Source organism: Bombus vancouverensis, chromosome 1 (assembly GCF_051014615.1).
Source record: "Bombus vancouverensis nearcticus chromosome 1, iyBomVanc1_principal, whole genome shotgun sequence".
Taxonomy (NCBI): Eukaryota; Metazoa; Arthropoda; class Insecta; order Hymenoptera; family Apidae; genus Bombus; species Bombus vancouverensis.
Genome location: NC_134911.1, coordinates 22,959,986 through 22,983,111, shown reverse-complemented (window position 1 = coordinate 22,983,111; position 23,126 = coordinate 22,959,986). Strand labels below are relative to the sequence as shown.

At 39.8% G+C, this 23,126-nt stretch overlaps 1 protein-coding gene across 7 annotated transcripts in view; it reads right to left on the bottom strand.

The window, feature by feature from the left end:
* Positions 1 to 23,126, bottom strand: part of LOC117159436 (uncharacterized) — a 170,045-nt gene that overhangs the window by 102,613 nt on the left and 44,306 nt on the right. For all 7 annotated transcript variants that reach the window (XM_076623130.1, XM_076623133.1, XM_076623137.1 and 4 more), the window contains one exon: positions 7,945 to 8,035. In XM_076623130.1, coding sequence (XP_076479245.1) covers positions 7,945 to 8,035 — 91 coding nt within the window. The remainder of the gene's footprint in view (positions 1 to 7,944; positions 8,036 to 23,126) is intronic.

Sequence of the window (23,126 nt, the reverse complement as noted above, 5' to 3'; positions counted from 1 at the left end):
TCGCGTAGAATTTCAATAAATCCGATAGCGAGAAACATCGAAATTTAAATGTTTTTTTAAATCAAATTTGAGATTCGTCGCAGCCGACCGTTAAATCCTACGGTTTCACGATAATGACTGTGAATCGCGTTCGATATAATATTTAATTAATCTTTTGCGATTAATCCCCAATACTTTGCACCCGTTAGCAATACCAAAGATACGCGGCACGATTCAGTGAAATTTATAAGCATTTAAACGTGTATAATAATTTAAAATCTAAGACTACTTGCGCGAGTTCGTATCGATACGAGTTACCAATATTGAGAAATCCTTTTTCAATTCTTTTAGTACCAGAAGCAAAATCAAGACTCAAATTAAGAAACAATCGAGACTGTAATGTCTGGTATTTAATATCAGAAGTTGATGCAATTAAAGAATCAAATATTTAATCCACCTTGAATCTCAGAAGTGCCTCAGAATCAAATGCTTAAGGCTGCGAGAACAATGAAATATTTAGTACATCCCACGGGTCTGGAAAATTTTAAGACCTCGGGATATCTCAGAGGCTACGAATGTCTTTGGAATCCAACTATCTTGGACGTCTAGTGGATTCTAGATGATCTCAAGAATTTGGCCAATGTCAGGAGGCCTGGAAGATTCCGAGGATCTTTGCGATCCTGATGACCCCAGATATCTCTGGGAATAGTACGATCTTGAGGTTTGAGGGTTTCTTGGGTTTCCACGCGGTTATCGGATTTTGAGCAGTCTAGATAGAACTGAAGTTATCTACATCGGATTACACGAGCCTGCAAGCATTTATATCGTACACCACGTGTCGGAAATCTCCTACGTCGAACTACACAAATCTCGCAACTGTAGCAACAACTGCGTTACCTCGTATGATATTGGAAATAGCTGAAACATCTATCTACACTCAACATTATTATGTATCGTTAAAATAAACGTAATTTATTTAAATATAAGTAAAATAAATAGAAAAGGAGCTAATATTCGTTGTTATGTATGGTTAGACTCGTGGTGGACGGTGAGACGTGTTGTTGGTTAAAGTAATAAGGAGACGAGTTAATTCGATTAACTATATTTACAGATATTATGAAATGTAGAATACAAAGTTAATCGCAAGCGTTGCTCGCTTGATGATATTCGTTATAAGATTGCGCGATACTGCGGTACTGATACTGATTGTCATGCTGATTCGTTAGACAGATTCGTTATACCTGTTCGCCCAACTGACTGACTGACTGACTGACTGACTGACTGACTGATATTGACTGGCGCGACTGACTGTGTCTGGAGGACATGGTCGTCTATTTATACTGGTATATATAGGGGCATATCGAAAGGTTTGAACTTGTCGCAGGTTGTAGGTTGCGCGTAGCAGCGAAATTGCTTCGTCCAGTGTTTGTTTATTACATTATGTGCGTCGTGCAGTGTTAATCCTCTGTGGCAAAACAACTACGTGAGGCATCTTCGTATAGAAACGTTCTAAGACGCATTAGTACAGGTTGGACGTATTACAAATTCAATACGTTTGCATAATTTTGTTTGAAGCCTGTTTATTTTCGTATGATAATCATAAATAGATAAGTCAACCGAGGTATATACTTATTAAAATATAGAAGTTTACTCCGCTACTTTTACTTGACCACGCAACCTACAATGTCCAGATATTTATATTTCCTTTGTCTTCGTAATAAATTCGTCGAGTCGAGTCGATCATGTTCCCAATCTATTCGATGTTAAAAATCTAATATAATTTTTATTAAGGACATATAATCGTACAATAAATTAAAATAATATCTTCTATATCTACGTAAAATTATATTTTTACGATACCCAGAAATATCCTGAAAATACCAACAGGCTGTACTCATAACGCATTTCCCCGCGAACTGCCATGAATTACCATTCATAGCTTTCTCCTCGCGCCAGCGAAACGCGATTTAAGGTCGAGAAGAATTTCTCGTTGGACTTAAAAGAGAACGTAGTCAGAGATGCGTTCGCAGTGGCGCCAAGTCTCGATGGAACCCGTTTACGGAACGTTTATGGGATTTCACCAGAATGCAGAGTGACAAATACTTACGAGTTAAAACGACAGCCTAAATCTTTTTCGGGAATTGAATTTCACAAAAGTGCGTGACCCATCCGCTACGGTTGCAACCGGAACAATTTCAAGGAAAACAAGTTTCAAGATATTTTTACGAGTTTCTTCGACTGTGAAACTCTCAGAAATTCTTTCGTTCCGATTTGATGCACAGCTAACGTTACTGAACCTTCTTTTTTTCATCGTATAAATGCACGTGCAAAAAATTTATTGGAACGAATAAACAATTTACTAAGAACAAAGAAAAAAATATAATGTCGTTGGTTCGATGATATTTCTAATATTTACCGTTTATTGTTTGTGCGTAGGCGTGGGATCTAAATATGGCGATACATGGAACTAAATAAAATTTGCTTCGTTAGTTCGAATTATGACTTTAATGGCGCCTATTAAAATATTTTACGGATCGTACGGGTCATCGTTTTATTATTTCTGTCAGCGGGTAATAAAATTTCATGGAGCTTATGGCAAATTACCTTAATGGCCGTAATTTCGATTATCCACGACAGAAACCATACTGCATAAAACCTTCTTTAACGTGAACGAAACCGTACGTGTCCCCCGATAGATCGCATAAAATATGCAAAAGGAAAACCGATCAAGGGACACTCGCAATTATGCTTCAATTAGTTTCAGTAGCTACACGCGTATGCATTTCATAAATGCAAAATTCCTCGATGCTCCACTTTCACGTCGTATGCAGGAAATTTGCAAATTTCTTTAATTAGAATTCCAAGCATCAAAACGACGGCGTATAAGTGCCACAAACACGAATATTACAAATTCATGCGCGTAATCGCAGAGACGCGTCTCTGATTACTGCGAAAAATGACGCATATGTTGCGTCGTCTTAATTATTTCGAATTTCGCTACTGGACTCATAATGGTAAAATAACTCCTGATGTCATTTTTTACTTTATATTTTTGTATGTTTTGATAGACGAACTTAGAAAAATAAACAAAATGAAATTATTAGTTAAAATAAAAATGGGTGTTTCTATCGAAGAAAAAGGAATAATTTAAAGCTATTTTAGCTGTTAAGCTATAGTCTACTTTTAATCGATATCGAATCAATTTCAAACATGACGAACAAAACTTTGACCAAATTACATAAATATAAATTCATATATCGAAAATTATTTTAGAAGATCAAAGATAACCAGATCTCCTATAGAATATCAATCTCTTTTTACGCAACGATTCCTCAAAGCGACTGATAATGTTATTGGTCGTTTAACAAACAAAATAACGCAGTATTAAACAGTAAAAGTAATACGATTATTCCATGTTTGGCCAGGTCACAAAAGACATCGAACGCATCAGCAGGGATTTTCATTTCAATAGAAGGATTATGTGGTCGCATCGCTATGTAAATAAATAGCTCGATCCTCCGGAGGATCGTTCTTGTTGGTTTGTCCAACAAAATTGTATTTCGATTGGAAACATTTTCGAATCTCGTCTGTGAAATATCAATTAAGTCAACCATTTTCATGAAACGAATCGACGATGGCTAACCGTATCTGGAACTGTTATATTTCAATCCCCATCTTATTATTCTAAATTTATTATTACACCTAAAAGATAAATATATATGTTTTATTGTTTCTTAAAATATTGAACGCAAGGCGAGAAACCATGCATACGAACTTGTGATTATTTCTGATGTTAGAAAAATGTAATTAGATCGGAAACGATGGAAAGGACGCAGTAGGGTTAAAAAGAAACAACTTTGAATCTACTTTGTTACTTCTTCCTCTGATTACCTATAATATGGCTTTGGAACAAATTCTAGAAGATTATTTAGAGAGAAAATACTTCTTTCCGGATCGAAATGAGTTTGTTCTGCTTGACTGGAAAAAAAGTTGATATCGGAAAAGGAATTTCCTTGAGAAGTTTACACTTTGATCGATACCTTCTTTGAAGAAGAAAATATGTTGCTGTATTCTGTCTGGTTCTTTGAACCTGATGATATTTTAAGATGTTAAGATTTCTTTTCTTTAGCTAATACCTTGATAATTATTTTAGAAATAACAATATACAATAATAATATGTAAATAATAATAAATAACATTTAGATTGTAATTTATACTACAATAAATAACGTTAGACTTTTGAGAATTTTGCTGATAAGAGGAAAATGTTTACTTATTTGAAAATAAAGTTAACTTAGCTTAGACCGATTACTTGGTCGATTAAAACCCAGCTAAGTTTCGATAATTACGATTAATATTTCATTGCCAATGATTCGACGCTGTTCCAAAGTTTCTCATTCTTTCGCTTGTTCTTAGTATTAAACTTTAAAATCTGAAACGTAAAGACTTGCAACTATAACAACGATTGAAACGAAAAAGAAAAATTATGACTTCGTATAAGATTACACAATAATGTGATATAATAATTTTCCTGATTGTCCCTCGGTGACGAGCAAGCACAATAATAAAAACACAATGTCAGAAAAAAAGAAATTTTTAAAAAAGAAAGATGAAATTTCTACACATTCGGACACAAAATAATTTGTACGAGGATATGCAGGACACGCCGCTGCATAGTTCGCATTTATCGAATAAGCAAGGGATATGCAAGCGATAATCGCTCCACAATTCCGTCATTTCCAAAAACCAAATGCAAATTATTCTCTTCTTTCGCATCTCGAAAAATTTCCATCGAAACGATAGATTTCTACGTTCCGAATAAATGTTGACCTTTTTCTAATTTAACGTTCTACCCGGTACGGATCGAAGAGGATAATCTATCGCGGTGCCTAGAGCCGACCGGCTGTCATCCCGGCTCGATATTTTAAAAGTTGAAAAACAGTGTCAAAAATAGACGATAGGAGAACAGGGGGAGTAAAAAAGGAGGAAAAAATAGAGACTCGCTTTGAGGGCGACGGGCTGGTTTTTCCGCTTACGTGGGCGCGCTTAATTTGCCCTTTTTACTATCCGACCGTCTTGTCCGCGGTAAAAGCCGCCATGGGAATCGGGAGTGAACTTTTCAATCTCGTGGCGGATTCTTGGCTTCCAATCTGCTCCCAATATCACCGGGTATTCGTCGAGCTTTTGAGTTCCGCCGAGTGAATTCCAAAGCTCCCTCTTCACCCCTTGATTTCGATGCGTCGAGTTTATCGAGCGGATAGAGAATCTCGTTCGTGCCACGTCCCATATGCGCCTCTCCTCCCTCTCTCCCTCTTTCTCCACATACGCATTCATGTATTAGTACATACTCGTTCGTAAGTACCATATGTGAAAGCTTTGACTGATTTGATATCAACGATACACGAAAGTTGCTAATATATGTAAATTAAATGGCAAGCTAACGATCTAAAGCGATATTTCTCGTAGAACGTTAACGTTACGTATGTATGTGTCATACGAAACGTGAATTATTCGTCGAAATGGTAGCTGATTATTTAAATGGCTTCTTAATTCTCGCAAATATCAATTTTTCCCCTGCACATACCGAGCTTTAGAGATAAATTTCAACCTGCCGTAACATTCTACGATGGCGCTGCTAAAAGATAAAAGAGCGCTCGTCGGTCTTCCTTTTCCCAATTTTCTAACTAAATGATACTCCTTCGGAGAAAAACGAGTGTAAACGCATATACTTTTGAACCGTAGTGTACATTCGAATGTAACGTACGGTGTATCGAGGTCTTATCGCGGACTATCGACACACGAAAATTTCATAGCGAAACTTTGTTCGTCGGCCATTCGATCATACGACGGTTGTAAATTCATTTATATACCTTGGTCGAGCAGTCGAGAAAGGATAACTTTGTGGCGATGCATTGTGATTGGCAAGCATGAACGTACGTGCTATAGAGCCGCGGTGATTTTCACGAGCTTTTTTCTCAACGTTCGGTTCCAACGGATTTATAGTTATGGCATACACGACGTGGATATGGTATCTTCCCTTTTCGACCTTTTTTTCGGCTGGTTTTAATAGCGCAAGGGAATATGTTTCAGAAAAAGAAATATGATATCGGAGCTATCCCTACAGATTTTTTCATCGCTATGATGAGCGTTAATGGTATTTTGTATTCTTTTAGTTGTTACGTCGGAGAGAATTTTTTATCTTTAATTGGTATCGTTGGATCGTAGGTAACTGAAATAATTTGGCTTTAGCTGCTCAACATTGCGGTATTTTTAATTTCAATTTATTTTAATTTCAAAATATTCGATTCTACTTTGTATTTTATATTTTACACGATACAAATTATCGATCTTTTCTATCCCGTATAATATAGATCGGAAATTAAGATTAATCATCGACCTAAATTATTATGGTTCGCCATGATCCCATTCTTTCTTGTCGAATAATATTAGCAAGGTACGACTTTAGAATATTCTAGAAAATATATTGAAATTTTCGAAATATTCGTGTTGTAAAATGCACAGGTAAATAGATACCTCAAACAAATCCCTTTCGTCTCTTGGCTAATACTGTTGCAAAATTTCAATATTTCTAAGATACTTGCATCTCACGGTTCGTTAAAAAACACTTTCCCTTTCCCTAAAAAACAATTCCCTTTTATCTCGTGGCTAATACTTTTGCAAAATTTCAACCATTTCTAAGATGCTTGCATCTCGCGGTTCGTTAAAAAACACTCTCCCTTTCCTTAAAAAACAATTTCCTTTTATCTCGTGGCTACTACTTCTGCAAAATTTCAACCATTTCTAAGATGCTTGCATCTCGCGGTTCGTTAAAAAACACTCTCCATTTCCTTAAAAAACAATTCCCTTTTATCTCGTGGCTACTACTTCTGCAAAATTTCAATCTTTTCTAAGATACTTGCATCTCGCGGTTCGTTAAAAAACACATGAACGATGAATAATTGACAGGGCGAGATATAACTTTCGAAAGTCTTGCGGTATCAAATAAAAATTTTAATTAGGAAACTTCATCAATATCCAGATGAACGTGGTAGGGACAAACTGATTCGCGAGAAGCGATTGCACGAGGAACGAAAGATTGAGAACGACGCTGACTAACGAGATTAAGAATTGAATTCGCCGATCCCGATCTAACCTAATTTTGCGCAACGACTCGACCGTAAGAAGCTTCCCTCGACGAGAGCACACGAGAGACGACACACAGGGAATGTTGTAATTCTTATTGGCGGAAAGACACGTGGCTCTAATTAACTTCGTGTCGTCGCCAGGGATTTAATCCCGTGGAGAATCGTTTCATCGACCGAGCAGTAGAAAACGGCAAGACTCTGCATCTTTCGTAATGTCGTGGAACCGCCTATGAAGAGAATTGAAGCGCTTCGAAACGAATTATTCCTCGGAAATACGAATTCTCCCTTCTGTTATACATACAGTGACTATAAAAAAATTGTTGAAAATGACAATGTGAGTTCGCGCTCGCCATCCATGTGCGGATGCGCTAGTTCTATCGTGCAGGTAACCGTTCAAAAAATTTGTTGTGACACGATCACTAGCAGCTGATTTTAACACGTCCATTGGTCATTGCATATTTATTACGTTCAATGTTATATGACAATGAATAACATTTATGTAAATTTATTTATAGTATAAAAACTGAAACATATGCTTCACATGTACACCATTATCATGAAAGTCTTCTAAAAGTTTTGTCACTTTCAATTTGCATTTTGTACGTACATATCGTAGAGTGTTAAACGTCTCGATAATCTTGTTCGTGAATTATTTATTGTTTTATTTCATTTTCTGCACCTTTTGTATCGTGTTACCTCCATATGATTTTATCACTTATCGCCCTGACAGCTTTTTGGACAGACAATTCGAGGACGTAAACGCGAACGTAGGCGATTTCCAACGTGTTAATTAAACGAAGTAATAAATGATATCACTCACTGATGTTCTTTTCCCTGTACTGTTGCAATGCGTCGCTGGTGAGGCAGGCGAGGACCAACCACACGACGAAGCCACACCTTCTCATTTCGACCTGCAAGGTAACGCATGAATTAATTATAATGTGTTTGAGAACATTCAGAAACCGCAGCAGTTCTCCAGCCCATGCGATTGTCTCGCTGTTCACGCGATAAAATACGTGTACGCTCAGCGAACTTTCTGAATGGCAAATACTTGTTAAAATTTTATCAGTTTGAATTATTAAAAGCAACGCGGTGGATTGTAAGCTGAAGATATGACTAATAAATAATTTGAAGCGAGTAATTTATTTCCTACCGAAAAGTATACTATTCATAAAATTTTACAATCGTTTTATAGTAATTTCTATAGCTGATCTGCTTCTACATCCAACGCGCGAAGAACAAATTTTATTACTGTAAATTCATTCAGCGTGGAACGAGTGGGAAAAGTCTGGTTTAAAACTCATCCTTCTCTTATCCCACACACGCTGCTCATACATTCGACGCTTTTCACGAGATTCGTACCACTGACGCGTCGATTTCTACGTAATTTACGGATTAAATTTAACTACATATTACCCGACTCAACCTCCGACCAAAAGCATTCAAAATCACAGAATTGGAAGACAGTAAGAGTAACGCAGCTTCGATTTTAATCCTTGGAAACGTAAATGCGATCTGACTCGTCTTTGACAGAATCGAAACAACGCTCGCGAAGAAATAAATAATTGCTAAATAACAAAAATTACAACGTACAACAGTTTGTCGATGGAGTATCGAACGAGTCGATAATTCCTAGTTAACGTAATAGATTAAAATCTTCCCAAACAAGATGAAGCTACGTGACATCAAACGGTACAGCCAGGTTTCCCGATCACCCACGATCAATCTCTCGCAATCTGCCATAGTCTATTTCGTCATAACGTCGGTCGTGAACCTCTTTCGACAATGGAACAATAGCGAGGCACACGCGCGGCTGCCACTATCTACACCTCGACAATGTCGTGAAACTGGTAAACTCCCGACTACGAGAACAAAAGGGTCCTACAATTTGACTTTGGACGATCAGATCGCCACGAACAGATGTTAGTATTAACAGGCTGTATACGAAATGGACGGAGATCATCGACGGCGCTGCCGTGCGGTAATCGATCGCCGTAATGCTTTCATGTCACTGACAACTGTCGTGCGGTACGAAGGGGTCCCAGTGGCAGTCTGGTCTGTCACGAATCAAAAGCGAGCCGGTACGATGAGATCCTGTCTGCCAATTGTCGGCGTCGATTGCCCGCTCATTAACGCATAGTCTGCACCCTGTCATACCTATCTGCGTCTCCTAGTCGATATCTCGTTAATAGTCAACATTGTACGCGAGTACGAGTCGTAAAACGTCAGACTGCCATCTCTGGAACCAAGTTCGATCGTTTAAACTAATTAACGAGATTCTCAGCGGACAATTACGTAGCTGGATTCATAAACCACGAGAACCTAGAGACTCTAGAGTCTAGACCCTCGTCAAACGGAATGGCAGAAGCGTTTACATGCGTCGGATTACAATGCTCCATTTGTCGGAGATTCGAAAGTTTACATGGTTCGGAGAACTTTTGGACAGCTCGGAGTTTCCAGGGTTTAGGCTTTCCGTGATGCTTTATTCTAATTTACTATCGAGAGGTTTTAGAAAGCGAAGAGTTCTTTTCGATCCTCTGTTCTGTTTGTGTTTCGACCATTCGCGGAGAGATGCGATCGCAAGAAAGCACGTCAACGGGAGTCGTAAATTCCCGTTACGATTAGATAATCGACGCCACGAAATGATCGATCCCCTGACTTCTGTTACGATAATAGGGGTGGTTCAATCGAGGTTATACCGAATTAACATAATATAAAAATATAAAATAATGTGTAAAAGTATAAAATAATGTTTGTTCCAACAACTTTATAAAGAAGATAATTCCATTGATGCGTATGTACAAGTTAAGTAGATGATTGATTTAAGGATAGAAACCCGATAATGACATGTTGACTATTCTAACGATAAAGAATAAGTAACTTAAAGTGACGATGCTGTGTCGGACGAAAGCTAGCGATGGGTCTGTCTAACGCAAGGGATCATCGGATTTGTTGATGGCAATTTTGATTAGGAAAGTGAGGGCAGTAAACATTGCTTCTGATTGGATAAACGACGATTGGTGGACCAGGAAGGGTCTTAGCCGCCCTCGATAGAAAGTTGTTAGTGGGAAGTGTGATACGTGAGAAAAACTAACTTTCCCGTATCTTCCCGTAGTAAACAATAAGCTTTAGAAACGATTCAGTAAAGAGATGTCTGTTCGGTCTGAAAGATCCGGTTCATGAACATCTGGTTCCCATTTTGCCCGCGATGTGTAGCCTGGCCTAGGTAGAGTGTCGCCCGACGTAACAGTTTGATTTACATTAATGTTCAAAAGCATACATATCGTATCATTTATTTTTCACAGGTATTTTAAGAGTGAAATTGAACCGTGATCGTAATTGTACTTATCCATTAAGGACTAAATTATAACATACAAGTAAGGTAGATTACTTAACCAATTACCAATTATGGCAAATAAGATAAATATTTGCCATTAAAACAGTCTTCCTTTCTCGTTAAACAAAATTAGCTAAGCTAGAAATAATAAAGAAATGTCAGTAAATCACTGTGTAGTTAACCAAAATCGCCTGCAACTTTAACCCAATCCACATCGTACGCTACCCAAGCAAATCCGCATAAAGGTGGAACTCCACCGATTACACAACACCAATAACAATTTAGTACGCTGTTCAGGCCAAAATCGTTCGCTGAACGGCAACGTTTCGCAGAATCGCGGAGGCGGACCAACGCTTGCCAGAATCTCGTTAATTTCGCGGATGAAGAGCCGTCGTCGCGCGGATGGAAGTTTCTACTTTGCGCCGCCGATCGTATTCATGGGAAAAGGTCTTGGGGCGCAAAGGTCTCGAACGTTGTATACGTAGAACTCGGCTGGCGCCGAACAAAACATTTTCTACTATCCCCCGATCGCGTTTCGAAATCCTCAAAGAAATGCATCCATGTATAGGTATATAGAGATTTCATAGGATCACGTATCGTTCTCCTTACAACTACAGATATTCCGTAATATCTCGCTTATCCTCTCATCGACGATGCTGTAACTTTTACGTTGTTTTATTATCTCAAGCTTCGTCAATCGCTAGCGTTATTGGTGACTACCTTTTGCGTTACAACGACGTTGTATCAAAACATGTTCTCGTGTATAGAGCTTCTAATATTCTAAGTTTCGCATATTCTCATTTTTGCTAAATTCTAGTGCTCTGAGACTGTTAACAAAGTGTTGTTTCCCATACACATATACGTGTACAAGAGATTAATTCCAGGTACTCTAAAGTACAAGGAGCTCTGTTGTCGGTAGACGGGGTAGACTTGTACATGTTTATGAAAAATGTGGAGATGAAAAAATACGTAAGAAAGCACGTAATGTAGAAAAATATATTTCAGTACGTACGAAGTACAGTATTTGTTGTAATACTATTTAATATATGAAACAATTTTTTACCTACATATAAGCTCCGTTCTTTTAATCATCTCCACGAGAATATGAATTTGCATAAATAATCGTTTAATCTCCAACATCGAGACGCTGTTACTTTAACGTCTCAGTACGTGTACGATGAGTTTGTGAACAGCTAAACGCGAAGTACCTACGATTTTAAGTAGATTCCGAATCGGCAACAACACGCTGACACAAGCACGATACAAATAGGAATAAATCGAGTAACACAGATGATGGTCAAAAATCGACCAGGACTCGAACCGCGGGCACATTGGTCGCGAATCCGAGCTCGAGACAGCCGAGTCAGCAGCGCGTCTTTCCGATCGTCCTATGATCGAGTCGTGCGACCGCTGAATTCTCCGTTCGTGATCATCTGCGATATTTACGTGCGCGGTTCCTTTGAGAATCGTCGAGTACAAACTGTTGTCCTTATCCGGTAGCTGCCCGATCGCCGGCTATTTGTATAAATATTTGCGACAGCCCGGTCGGCCATTTGCATGTAAACGTTGAACAAAAAGCATCTTTTTCTCTTTGTGTATCTACCGGTGTATCGTATACGTGTTTAAGAATTTGTTCAGATCTGGTAAGAATTGTTTCTGCTTGAATGGCGCATGGGGTGTAGGATTCGGTGAGAATGGGTGCTTACGAGACCTCGTGGCATAATTTTCTCGATATATTATGCGGGTGCTGTGGATTTCTCGGAATGGATTTCAGATGTTTCAAAAATTTGTACGTAGATATATCGCTTAGGAGGGTACGTCATTTAATTTTAAAATACGTTATCGTACACAAAGATTTATTGAACGCGTATATTATTTGCATATTTGGTATATTATTCCGAGTTATTTCTTCTTACTTGGCATTTACCATATTTGCTGTAAGAATTGCACGGTTAATTTATAGAACATCCTATATACCATCGTCTTGATAAGGACAGGAATTTTTCCCATGTATATACGTGGAAATTTATCGAAAAGTCAATCAAAATTTACGCGACTTGATACTTTACGTTATAAAGCAAAACACACCGGTTCAATTTACACCAAGCATTCGACACGTCCAATTTATACCAAACATTACATTTCATTCGACCACTGTAAATGTCTTGATATTTACGACCGTCCATGCGCGAAGATACGAATCGTTAGTTAAAATCACTGAAAATCCTGATACAAAGAGTTCTAACAGAAACGAAGATCTCCCTATAGCCGTACCAAATCAACCCGTCTCGAGTATCCAAGCCACTCTATACCTTCGAGAACGAAACCATCTAAAGAAGAGACCGAATGAAACCCATAAAATAGCAGAGATAAAAAGGGATGGACAATGTCGTGCTCCATATCCGTCACGGTTCGTTCGCGCTTATTTCGCGAACGAACGAGCCAGGGCTTTGATCCTGTCCAAAGAATGGACGACTCCGTCAGCAGTAGCCTATATTTCTCGGTGGGGCTTATCCCTTTCCTTCTACCAGGCTATTCCCGGCAAATCCTCCAACGAGTATCGTGGAAGTTTCTATTTTTCCCAAAGGGAAAACATCGCCGGTGGAAGCTACCTAGAGTTCTCACCGAAAGTAGGAGAGGACGCAGCGTGTGCTTGGCGCGAACACACGTAAAGCCTCGTGGACCAAACGTGGCTCTGTGTCTCGAGACGACGACGGGCTGCACGCTGGAACCGGAACAGCGTCTTCGAGCATCCTTTCGTACGGTTCATCGATCGCTGAAGCGAGGCTGGCTAGGCGTGAGCCCACGCTACTTGCACGTATCTCGTTTCACGGTTAGCCGGATCTAAAATATTCCCTAGCCCTTTTCATCGGGGACGGCCTCGGCGAGTCCTCTATGGAGGACCTTGATCCGCCCGCGTGAATAAACCGGCGGCGTACCCGCGCCGTGAAGGCAAACAGGATGCATTTCGATTTCGGGGTCGATCGATACGCGGATATAGCTGTAGCCGCTCTTTCCATCCGTAGTCCCGACTAACGTTGCATTATGAACCTTGCCCCGACGAAAGAGCGCTTAAACAGCAGGCTTGAGAGGATCCTGCAATAGGGAAAATTGATTCTGAGATAGCGGGCCCTATCTGCCGTGTACTAAGCGTAACGAACGAAGAAAGAGAAGTCGTCCGCTGCGCGCTATATAGTAACAACGATTTTATCGCAGTCGGGGGTAAAATATGGATAATTAAGTAGGAAGTTAAAAGGAGAGAAACGATTGTATCGAAGAGATGGAACGAGGGATAGGAAAAGAAATTGAGGCGATACGTTGGTCGTAAAACGTGACATATGACACACAAAGGATCTTCTTTTCTATGAATTAAATATAAGTAAAAATAAGATATATTATAGATAACAAGATCTTAAACGATACGTTTTTATCTATAATCGTTACGTTTTCTGTGCGATTAAGAATAATAACTCGATTAAGAATTATCTCGACATTCCAGATGCTGGATAGTCAAATTAGAACTATGTAATTCTCTGATGATACTCCCACCTACCCTAGACGACGATACAGGCTAGCTTAACCTACAACCTGGATAATTCAGCCAAGACTTTCCAAGTATTTAGCGAGCCCGTTATATCCTTACACCCTGTTGAATGATCTCTTCAGAAAATTCATCCTCCGCCCCCCGAAATGTCCGCATCTTGCTATACTCGTTCGTCTTCCCAATCCAAGGATTTCTCCTCTCCAAATTAAACGAGTCCAAAAATTTTTCGAAAAAAAGAGAAACAATTATTCCGGATCCCGCTCACATCCTTCAGCGCACACGGTTACCCCCGTTAAGCCAGAAATCTTGAGATTATCGAAGCGAGAACGGTCGCTGGTTTTTGCACGCGCTAGATGTACGTTCATTTCTCAAATGTCGTCGCGAGAAAGACGCAGACGTTGACCAGGGAAGAAAGACGAAGGCCGAAAAACATCCAGGGAGCATCGCAGGGGCTTTTCCGCGCTCGCGTTGAACCCGAAGGAAAAATGAGCAGGAGCCTTGGCGAGAATAGAAGGATTTGCGAGGGAATTTCTGACGGCGTTCTGGCCACATCCGACCGAGTGATAATTAGGGCTGTTCGTCACGGAACTGGCAAGGCAAGAAGGGCCAGGGCAAGGTTCCCGCAAGAAAAGCCGCTGATCGAACAAACTTCCTCGCTAAGTAGCTCTCCAGAGATTAAACCGGCGCGTCGGCTCTATTCACCAGCCAGAAATTCACTTCCCGTCCCGGCGGCAAACTTTCTCAACTCTGTTAATGATATTTGTATAAAAGCGATCGCTGTTGATCTCGGGATCGTTCCACCGGCGATATCGAATTTACGAATTCTATTCGAAAAGGGTTGAGGTTTTTGTGGTAGCGGTTCGTATAAATTGTTTCGCGTAACACGTTGACCGCGGCCCCGATTTCGATTTTCTACCATGCTGTGTGCTATAACAAAACATTTTCATACAGCATCGCGTACTATGTATATTTATATCCCGATACTTTACATACGCGTGTGTTTTATATATGAATCGGTATGCAATACTTTTTCATAATTTTGGGAATTGTAGTTCGCGCGTGGTGTTTAAATCGGTACCGTACGGAATCTAAAAATACGCGTCGAATCGAGTGCGCGTGGAACACAATGAACGCGTCGAGGAGATTCTACGTTAACGATAAATATCGTATTTTGTAATTCTATTTCGTTTTTCGAATTTTTTTGTTCTTCTCTTTATCGTTTAACAATGTTTCTTCTTACTTTTTTTTTTATCAATCTAAATCGATAATATTTCCCTTCTTATCTCGATAGAGAAATGCGATTGAAATTACAATTTGAAAGTGGCTAATTAATTGAAACTCAAATTAAAAGTGAAATCACAGCTAATGAACGTTGTAGAACTCTGTAGAATGCTCGTAACTGATATTATATTACTACAATAGAAGCTTTACTCGAGACTGTCGCAGAAGAAACATAATGCTTGCATGTTATGCTAGTTGTCGATATGATTAAGCAGCTAGGTATTGTCCTCGTGTATTGTCCCCCTTTAACCAACACTCGGAATCACGTTTAACTTGCTCCACGCTAATGAAATTACATCAGAAAGTTTCAGTCTTTGATGGCTGCATATCCATGAACTTTGCTAATTGTGTTATATTAGCATACAAGTATTCCAGTCACGTTAGTCTCGCCTCGCGATAAACAGTTTCCAAAACGTTTCAAACTGATTTCGGCCACATTAGAAAAGACATTATTTTAATCTCGTGATCGTATCTAATTTGATATTCATCGCTTAACCAATTAAGCTATCAACTCCATTTAAAAAGATACAATCGTTAAGAAATGAATGAAATTATCGAACCACTGAGCAACCAATTTACCATAATAAAATATGATTCTACGAACCAGACTCCCTGTACAAAGTTAACATTTACGCAATTACGTACGACTTAAACATCGTTCCTGCGTACGTACGATCTTAATCGACAAATCCAGCCAGTACCCGATATATGAATTTGCATAACAATTTCGAAAGATCGGCGGAACTGCGAAAGAACTCGACGATCTCGTAGCCGCGAATCCGTAGCCGCAACGAAATAGAACTCAGGGGAAATTACTCGGCTGGCGTTGGAAACCTCGCGGTCGAATGAAAATCTAAGAATTTCGCGATCAACCTTCCGAAAGGTTCTCGTCTGCAGCGAGGTCTTGCATCCCTACCACCATCGCCTAGTGTCGTCTCGTTTCGGGGCCGAACGATGAACTGAATAATGAAAGCAATCCGGCGAGCTGCGACCTGAAATTGCCTCTGAAATTTCTGACACAGGTCTCCTCGACGATTTATTCTCTCGCTTACGCTCCTTTATAAGCGTAATTCTCCTCGACAAGTCGAGGAGAGCAACCAGTCGTTAAGAGAGATCGAAGCGTGGCTTCGAACCAAACGGACGAAGAAAATGAGAAACGAGAGAAAAAAGAAGGATAAAGGTACGGTTAATCCGACGATATTATAAGGTCGCGAATAAACAGAAATAAGTTTTCAGGGTTAGCAACGATACCAGACGTTATTAATAGCAGGCTGAGCGTGTCTCGTTTCACCTCGTCCTCTGGCAGGCTCGGGCGAGAATTAAAGAGAACGGTTGGAAGAGGCAACGAAAGGAGGGAGAATAAAGCCGGAAGACGATGAAAGTTTAACTCGTCCCCCTGGCCGGAATCACCGAGATGAAGCACCTGAACGTTGCGTCGCTTCGTTTTCCGCAGTATGTTTCGAGTCTTAATATTGCTTCGCCGCTCTTATTGCTATCGTCGCCGGCACACCCCCCGTGGCCCCTTTGTCGTCCTATTGTGGTCTGGCGTGGCGCACGCGAAAAGCAATAAAGCAAGCGACGCGGCGTTCCGCTGATAAAGGAAACGAACGCCACGCTCGCACAGCGGAGAAACGCGAAACGAATGAGAAATTCCGACCACGACACGTATTTTGTTACTTTAATCGCGTTATCGTTACGTGCGGCTATACACCGCCAGGTTAACCAGAGCTTCGGTTCGAGATTAAGAACAGAAAGCGATTCCTGTCTCGTACCACGTGTTACTCTTGTTCCGTTCGGTAACCGTGGCGTTTTAGACTGCTGTTTACAATGGAAACGCACGTTCCAAATAATCAAACGGTCATCCAAATATTTTCCACGAGAATAACATCCAAGGAATATACATGAATTGTAAAGGACTTGGTTCAATTAGAATTTACTATTATTGTCTTTTATCCATCATTTTTTCATATTGATAAACTTACGATCGTTTTTGAGTCAGCTAGCTAAAGGATCGAGATTCCAATGTTTCGTGCAGGTCGGAACCGAACCGTTCTCCCTTGTCGGGACAACTGATAATTCTCTGGAAAGTCTCTTTTCCAGTTTTCAAACGAACTTGCAACTCTGGTCGATCTTGTTCCTACGAAAGGTTTCTTTATAAGCAGTACACATAATACACGTGTACTTCTAATTCCTAATTTTATTCCTTAAATCGTTCTTTGCTTTCCATCAAGAAAGATATTTACACGATTCTCGATCTCTTATTAGTGTCATAGGAATTCTCACTCGCCACATTGCGTTCGAGATTTAAGAACGATACGAATAGAAGCGTTCTCGAGTTACTTGCAACCATACAACGCCAGGAAGCTATCGTATTTACCAGTTTCTCTGAATTTCTACTCCTAGTTGCGTATTCCCACTTCTTCCTACGCAACAAGTTATGCTATTGTCTAGATAGAACGCTCGCAAAAATACCTTCTCTTAATAAAAACATTTGACTTTCCTTAAGATCATCTTGCTGCTGCTTAAGCTAGATTGCCCGCCCTTAAGAGGATTCTGTTTGACATACATAGACGGTAATTATAATTCAACAATTCCGTCGTCTACTCGCACCTCCCCTTTCTCACGGAAACTCAGTCGTTTCTAAACTAATTATCGCTTTATCCTGTACCGTAGCAATCAAGAAACCAGAGTGTATTTGCTATTTACGAATAACAGGATTAAACTCTCTTCTTCCAATAAAGATCCTACGAAAAAGTAGCAAGTCTGTGAAGACTGATTAAACGAATACCAGAGTATCTTTGAAGCGAGCAAGTGAAAAACTAAATGAAAACCTTTTCACGTTGTACCGACGACAAACAGGGGACAAAGAAGCTTCGATAGAAATACGTGTACATATTTACAGGACAAGCTGGTCTCTTATTTACCAAACGACACTGCGATGAGATTGCTATACTATGGAGGGAAGTCCAGGGGTGGGAGGATGAACGCAAAAGATCGAGTCGAACGAGGAGCTGGTATCCTTAGCTCGTCGTCCAATCATTTTCGCTCTCGGAGCTACGTCTTTCCGGGCGATATTCCTTATTTGTTCCAGATGCCCGGTAGTAGCTCCACCGAAAGAGGCTGCATCGACATGTACTTAAGACACCCATGAGGATGAAGGTATGGGATAATGGAAAGAGGGATGAAAGGCGAAAGTCAGCGAGGCGAAGCGAACGTAAAAAGAAGCAGAAACGGCTTCGACGTGGTCGAGCAACCTCGATATTTTATCCATTTTCTGTTTTCCTTCACAAATAGACCGCGAACACGGCCCAGTGTTCCCTGACGTGGTAAGATTCAAACGTGACTGGGGAAACAGGGTAACAGTGCGTGTATATAGGCGCATATCGACGCGCTTATTTTTGTTCTCAGTCACTGACGTTGCGGTTGAAGTCTGTTCCGTCGATAGGAAATAGGCGACGATCGTTGCTTTTCGTTCTTCGAGCGTAACTGGCCGAACGAAGCTGTCTCGCGTGCTACTACACTCACCCGGGTGAAAACTTGCTTTTCAATTTCACGAGAATCACGCGAGTGACTTATCATCGCGCAACGATTCGCGTCTTTTTCTCGTCTACTTCGATGCCCGTTTCGTAGAAAATTCGAGGAAGCGCGTGCAAAGACCGTGAGGAACGATTGTGAAAAATTGCGTAGATACTTGTCCCTCTGTAGACATACATGGTATCATTGTATTTGAAATATTATGGACAATTATAGCCGTTTATGCTCGTGACTATTATTATCAATAAAATTATCAATTTTGCTCAAAATGACAACGCGAGTTCGCGCTCGCCATCCGTGTGCAGATGCGCTAGTTACAATAAATAGTAACTAGAAGATAATCTTAATCAGATAGTCGATTTAAGATATTTTGCTTTTATCCCTAGTCCGTGTAGGAAAGTGCAATAAAGGTTTTTCGGCTCAGAACGGTGCGATAAATTTATCAAAAAAATAAAATAATAGCTATTGCGATCCTACCTCTGAATATAGAAATAACAACAAATTTCTTCACCGTGGCTGCTTAAAAAATTGCATGATATTCTGAGACGCTCGTTAACACATTGCGTACGGCGCTCTGCGAGCTCAAAGCGCTTCCAGGACCTGCACATTTTTAATCGACAGAGATCTACCGATGTACTGGCTATACCGACTGATTGTTTTTACGTGCTTGGAATGTCAACGTTCAGTTGTTCTGCTATTCATTTGACGCAAGAATGCGCAAGCTTCGTTACCCTGGTAACATAACGAAAGCATTTGTCTCTGGTTGCTTAAGTCATCGATTTAGTCGAAAAAGCGTGAAAACGAGAATCTCGTGATCCGGTCGCAACGTTCGGCTTGCTAAACACGAGATATCTCGTGACCCGTACGTAATGTGTTAACTGAGACTCTTTATCGTATTGTACAATCGTTCGTGCAGGGAAACGTTTAATACTTTGCTCGATAAAAATCAAAATCCCAAGAGAAGGAATTTCAGCGTGAAATTTTATTCGCACAGGTAAATCTTTTATTTACCTGGAATCAGGATACATATCAGCAATAAACGTTAATGAACCTCATCAAGCGTTCATCCGTGAGTCGAACGATACAAATTTGAAGATTAGCTTCTCGAGTTATTATTAGCTAGTCGAACTTGGAAGAAACTTTCGTCTCCCTAAAAGACACCAGACTACCTCGATATTCGATGTCAGAAATAGTTTAATAATCTTGCAGGTGAAGGATCAATCGTTATTGGCGAAAAGGTAGGAACAATCGGTTTTCCTGCACGAACGATATCCGGACAGCTTCGAAGTTTCGACAATCGTTTCAACGATGCCCGCATGACTTCCCATCCAAGTTTTGATAATTGCCCCCACTACTGGCCGAACTTTAATCGAATTACGTTCAATTATTCCGCTTCTGTCAATAAGCCGAACGAATAATTACTCGTGAAAACGACGAGACGGACGGGATTCGACATTTTCCAATCGATTCCGCATATTAAATCCGAGTTTGTTATCTGTCCGCCACACGTTCTGTATTATTATTGTAATATTTTACGAAAGAAGACGAGCTAACGAAATAAAGCTACCACGTTCACGGCCGTGTCGAATTAATTTCGATCGAATTTGAAATGTCGTTATGTCTCCGGCTATCCGTATCTGCTTAATATACAATAGCACTGTTAACTTGGCGTCGTATCGTACGGTATGGGGGCACATGGAAAACTGTTTTGAATTTTGTAACAGGAACCATTATCTATCCTTTGATCGGAGCTAACGAGGAAATTTTAGAGTTTATTAACCGGAACTGCTGCACACTTTGATCGTGCTCTAAATACATTTTATTATAGCGTACGATCGGCTTGTATTATGGGAATAGTGGGACGATATTAATACGATAGCATGAATTATTATTAATTATTAATTATTGACGAGAGATCGGCAAATTTACGAAACGAAAAGATGTCTGGTTGGTTTTAAGGAAAACGGCGAAAAGAATATTTTGATGTACGAGAAACGATTACCATTAGTTTGTGAGATAAATGGAAGAGCAAGTTGATCGGTAATATCGATCAACTCGATTAATTCGTGCAGGAGGAACGTTCGTTCGTTTTAATTAAATCGATTTTGAAATGGATTGATAATATTATTACGCACGCGTGTAAACCATCTATTGATCTAGTTTTTACAAGTTATGACAGAGAATAACATATCAACTAAAAAACGTTGAAGCGTCTAATTCTTCTATTTCTATTCTGCTACGTCGATCCCTAAATATGACTTGTGATAAAAACTGATATATTTTCTTAATCTTATTCTATTTATTCGTCATGTAGTAACTTTGTTACGCATATCGTAATTTATCGCTATATAATCGTATTAACACTTTGACTGCCACGCCGAAATCACACGTTTCGCTGAGGACGCCACGCGAGTATTTTTATTATCCAAAGCATATAATGGCAAAATAATAATAAATCGATCATATAAGACAACATTCTTCCCCGATGGGCCGTTTATCTCGTTGATGGTCACGGGTGACCACCGTGGCGCCTTAGTGACAGTCGATAGCGACGTATTACAACGAGGTTTCGTTTATTTCAACAAACCATTCGCATTCGTTGTCTCGTCGCGAGCAAAACATGCGGAATATATCGTTGAAACGTGTGGAAGATATTAGTAAACGGTATTTGCTCATTCTATATATAACGGTAAGGTATGTGCACACTTCTAACTTCGATTATACGATTACAAAGCAGCATTTACGATTATTTTCTGAGCTGTGTTTATAATAATATTCGTAGATTACCCCTCAAAGATATCGATGCAAACACAGTGCACCGTTAGATGCAAGATTTGTTCTCATTTTTGTTTTTATCGATGTTCTAATAAAAACGTTTAATCGTTCAATGGGACACTTTTTATTTCAAAGTATCTTCTATTTATCGATTATTAAATGCCCCAATTTTTACAATTGTAAGAAGGTCATATATAAGCAACGTGGCAGTCAAAGTGTTAATACCGGAAACATTCCATTCGTATTAATTATTGATCTCTAGACTCCAAGAACCTTTCGAACGATTCGACTGATATCGTTGCAAGACATGTTGCAAGAGTTACCAATGCTAATAAATTCTGCCGTAATGAGATTACAAAATAGCGCAAGAAAATTACAAAACAGTGATAAAATAAACGGAATTTTAGAAATTGCAACATCATACGACTATGCCACTGCTACATAAAATTACAAGATTATAAAAGAGAAGTCTGTAACATGTAACTTCTACCTAATCGATTCACTATTATTACTACGTTAACTACTTTTGGTAGATCGTTATACAAGAGAATGCAGATAAGCCGAAGGAACAGAAGAGATCACACGACCAAAACTTCCTCGTAACCAAATCAAAGTTCGATCACCGAGGATCAACGTGGCAGGCTGCAATCGTCGAAAGAATAAAAAAGTCTAACGTGCGCAACGAAGAAGAGAGAAATCGTTAGAATCTCGACTGACACTGTACAATTTGCCGGCAGGAAACAAACCCTTTAACATTCCCTGCGAGCGGTGAGAACGAAATTTGTAGCGTGTCGAGATTAGCATACAAAGGAAAAGTTCTCTTCGAGCATTAAAACTACCGTGGAAGGCGCGAACCGAACGTCGCTGCGCCGCGTTTCCTCGTGCCCAATTCGGATCCATTCTGCGTACGGACAATTTCGTTCAGATTGTGAAATTTTAATCGGCGTGAACGAACGTAAAGCCAGTTCGGAAAGTAAATTAGCAAAGGCGACCAGCGAATACATAGTTGTATTCGGTAACTGGCTTGCAACAAGCAAACTACGGATGCCTTCCGTACGAGACGTGCGCGGAAACAATTATATTCCAGCGTGGTTTTCATGCGAGGCATACCTTGAAACAATTAACCGCTCTTCCACAACAAGGATTAAGTTTTACTTTGCGCGACACCAACGTAGAAACGCCCAACTCAGCCGGTGAAACTGTTTTCCATTCGTAAAAACTGCCGGCCTGCATAAACGGATTACGCGAACCGTAATTCCGCTGTGAAAATGTTGCTGGATCTTATGTCGCAACGATTAAGTGTTGCGTGGCGAAGTTCACGTTCATTCGAGAGTTTCTCGTAATACTTTCCCAGTTTGAGTTAATACGGCTAATTGTTTCCGACTGAATAGAAACGCGAGAATAGTTGGGATAGAAACGTTCTCGAAAACACTTTATTAAATTCTATTAATCTTTCCATCGTGATTCAGCGTATCCATGCTGTTTCAAATACGTATTTGGATTAATAGTTTGTTTTTATTCATTATTAATC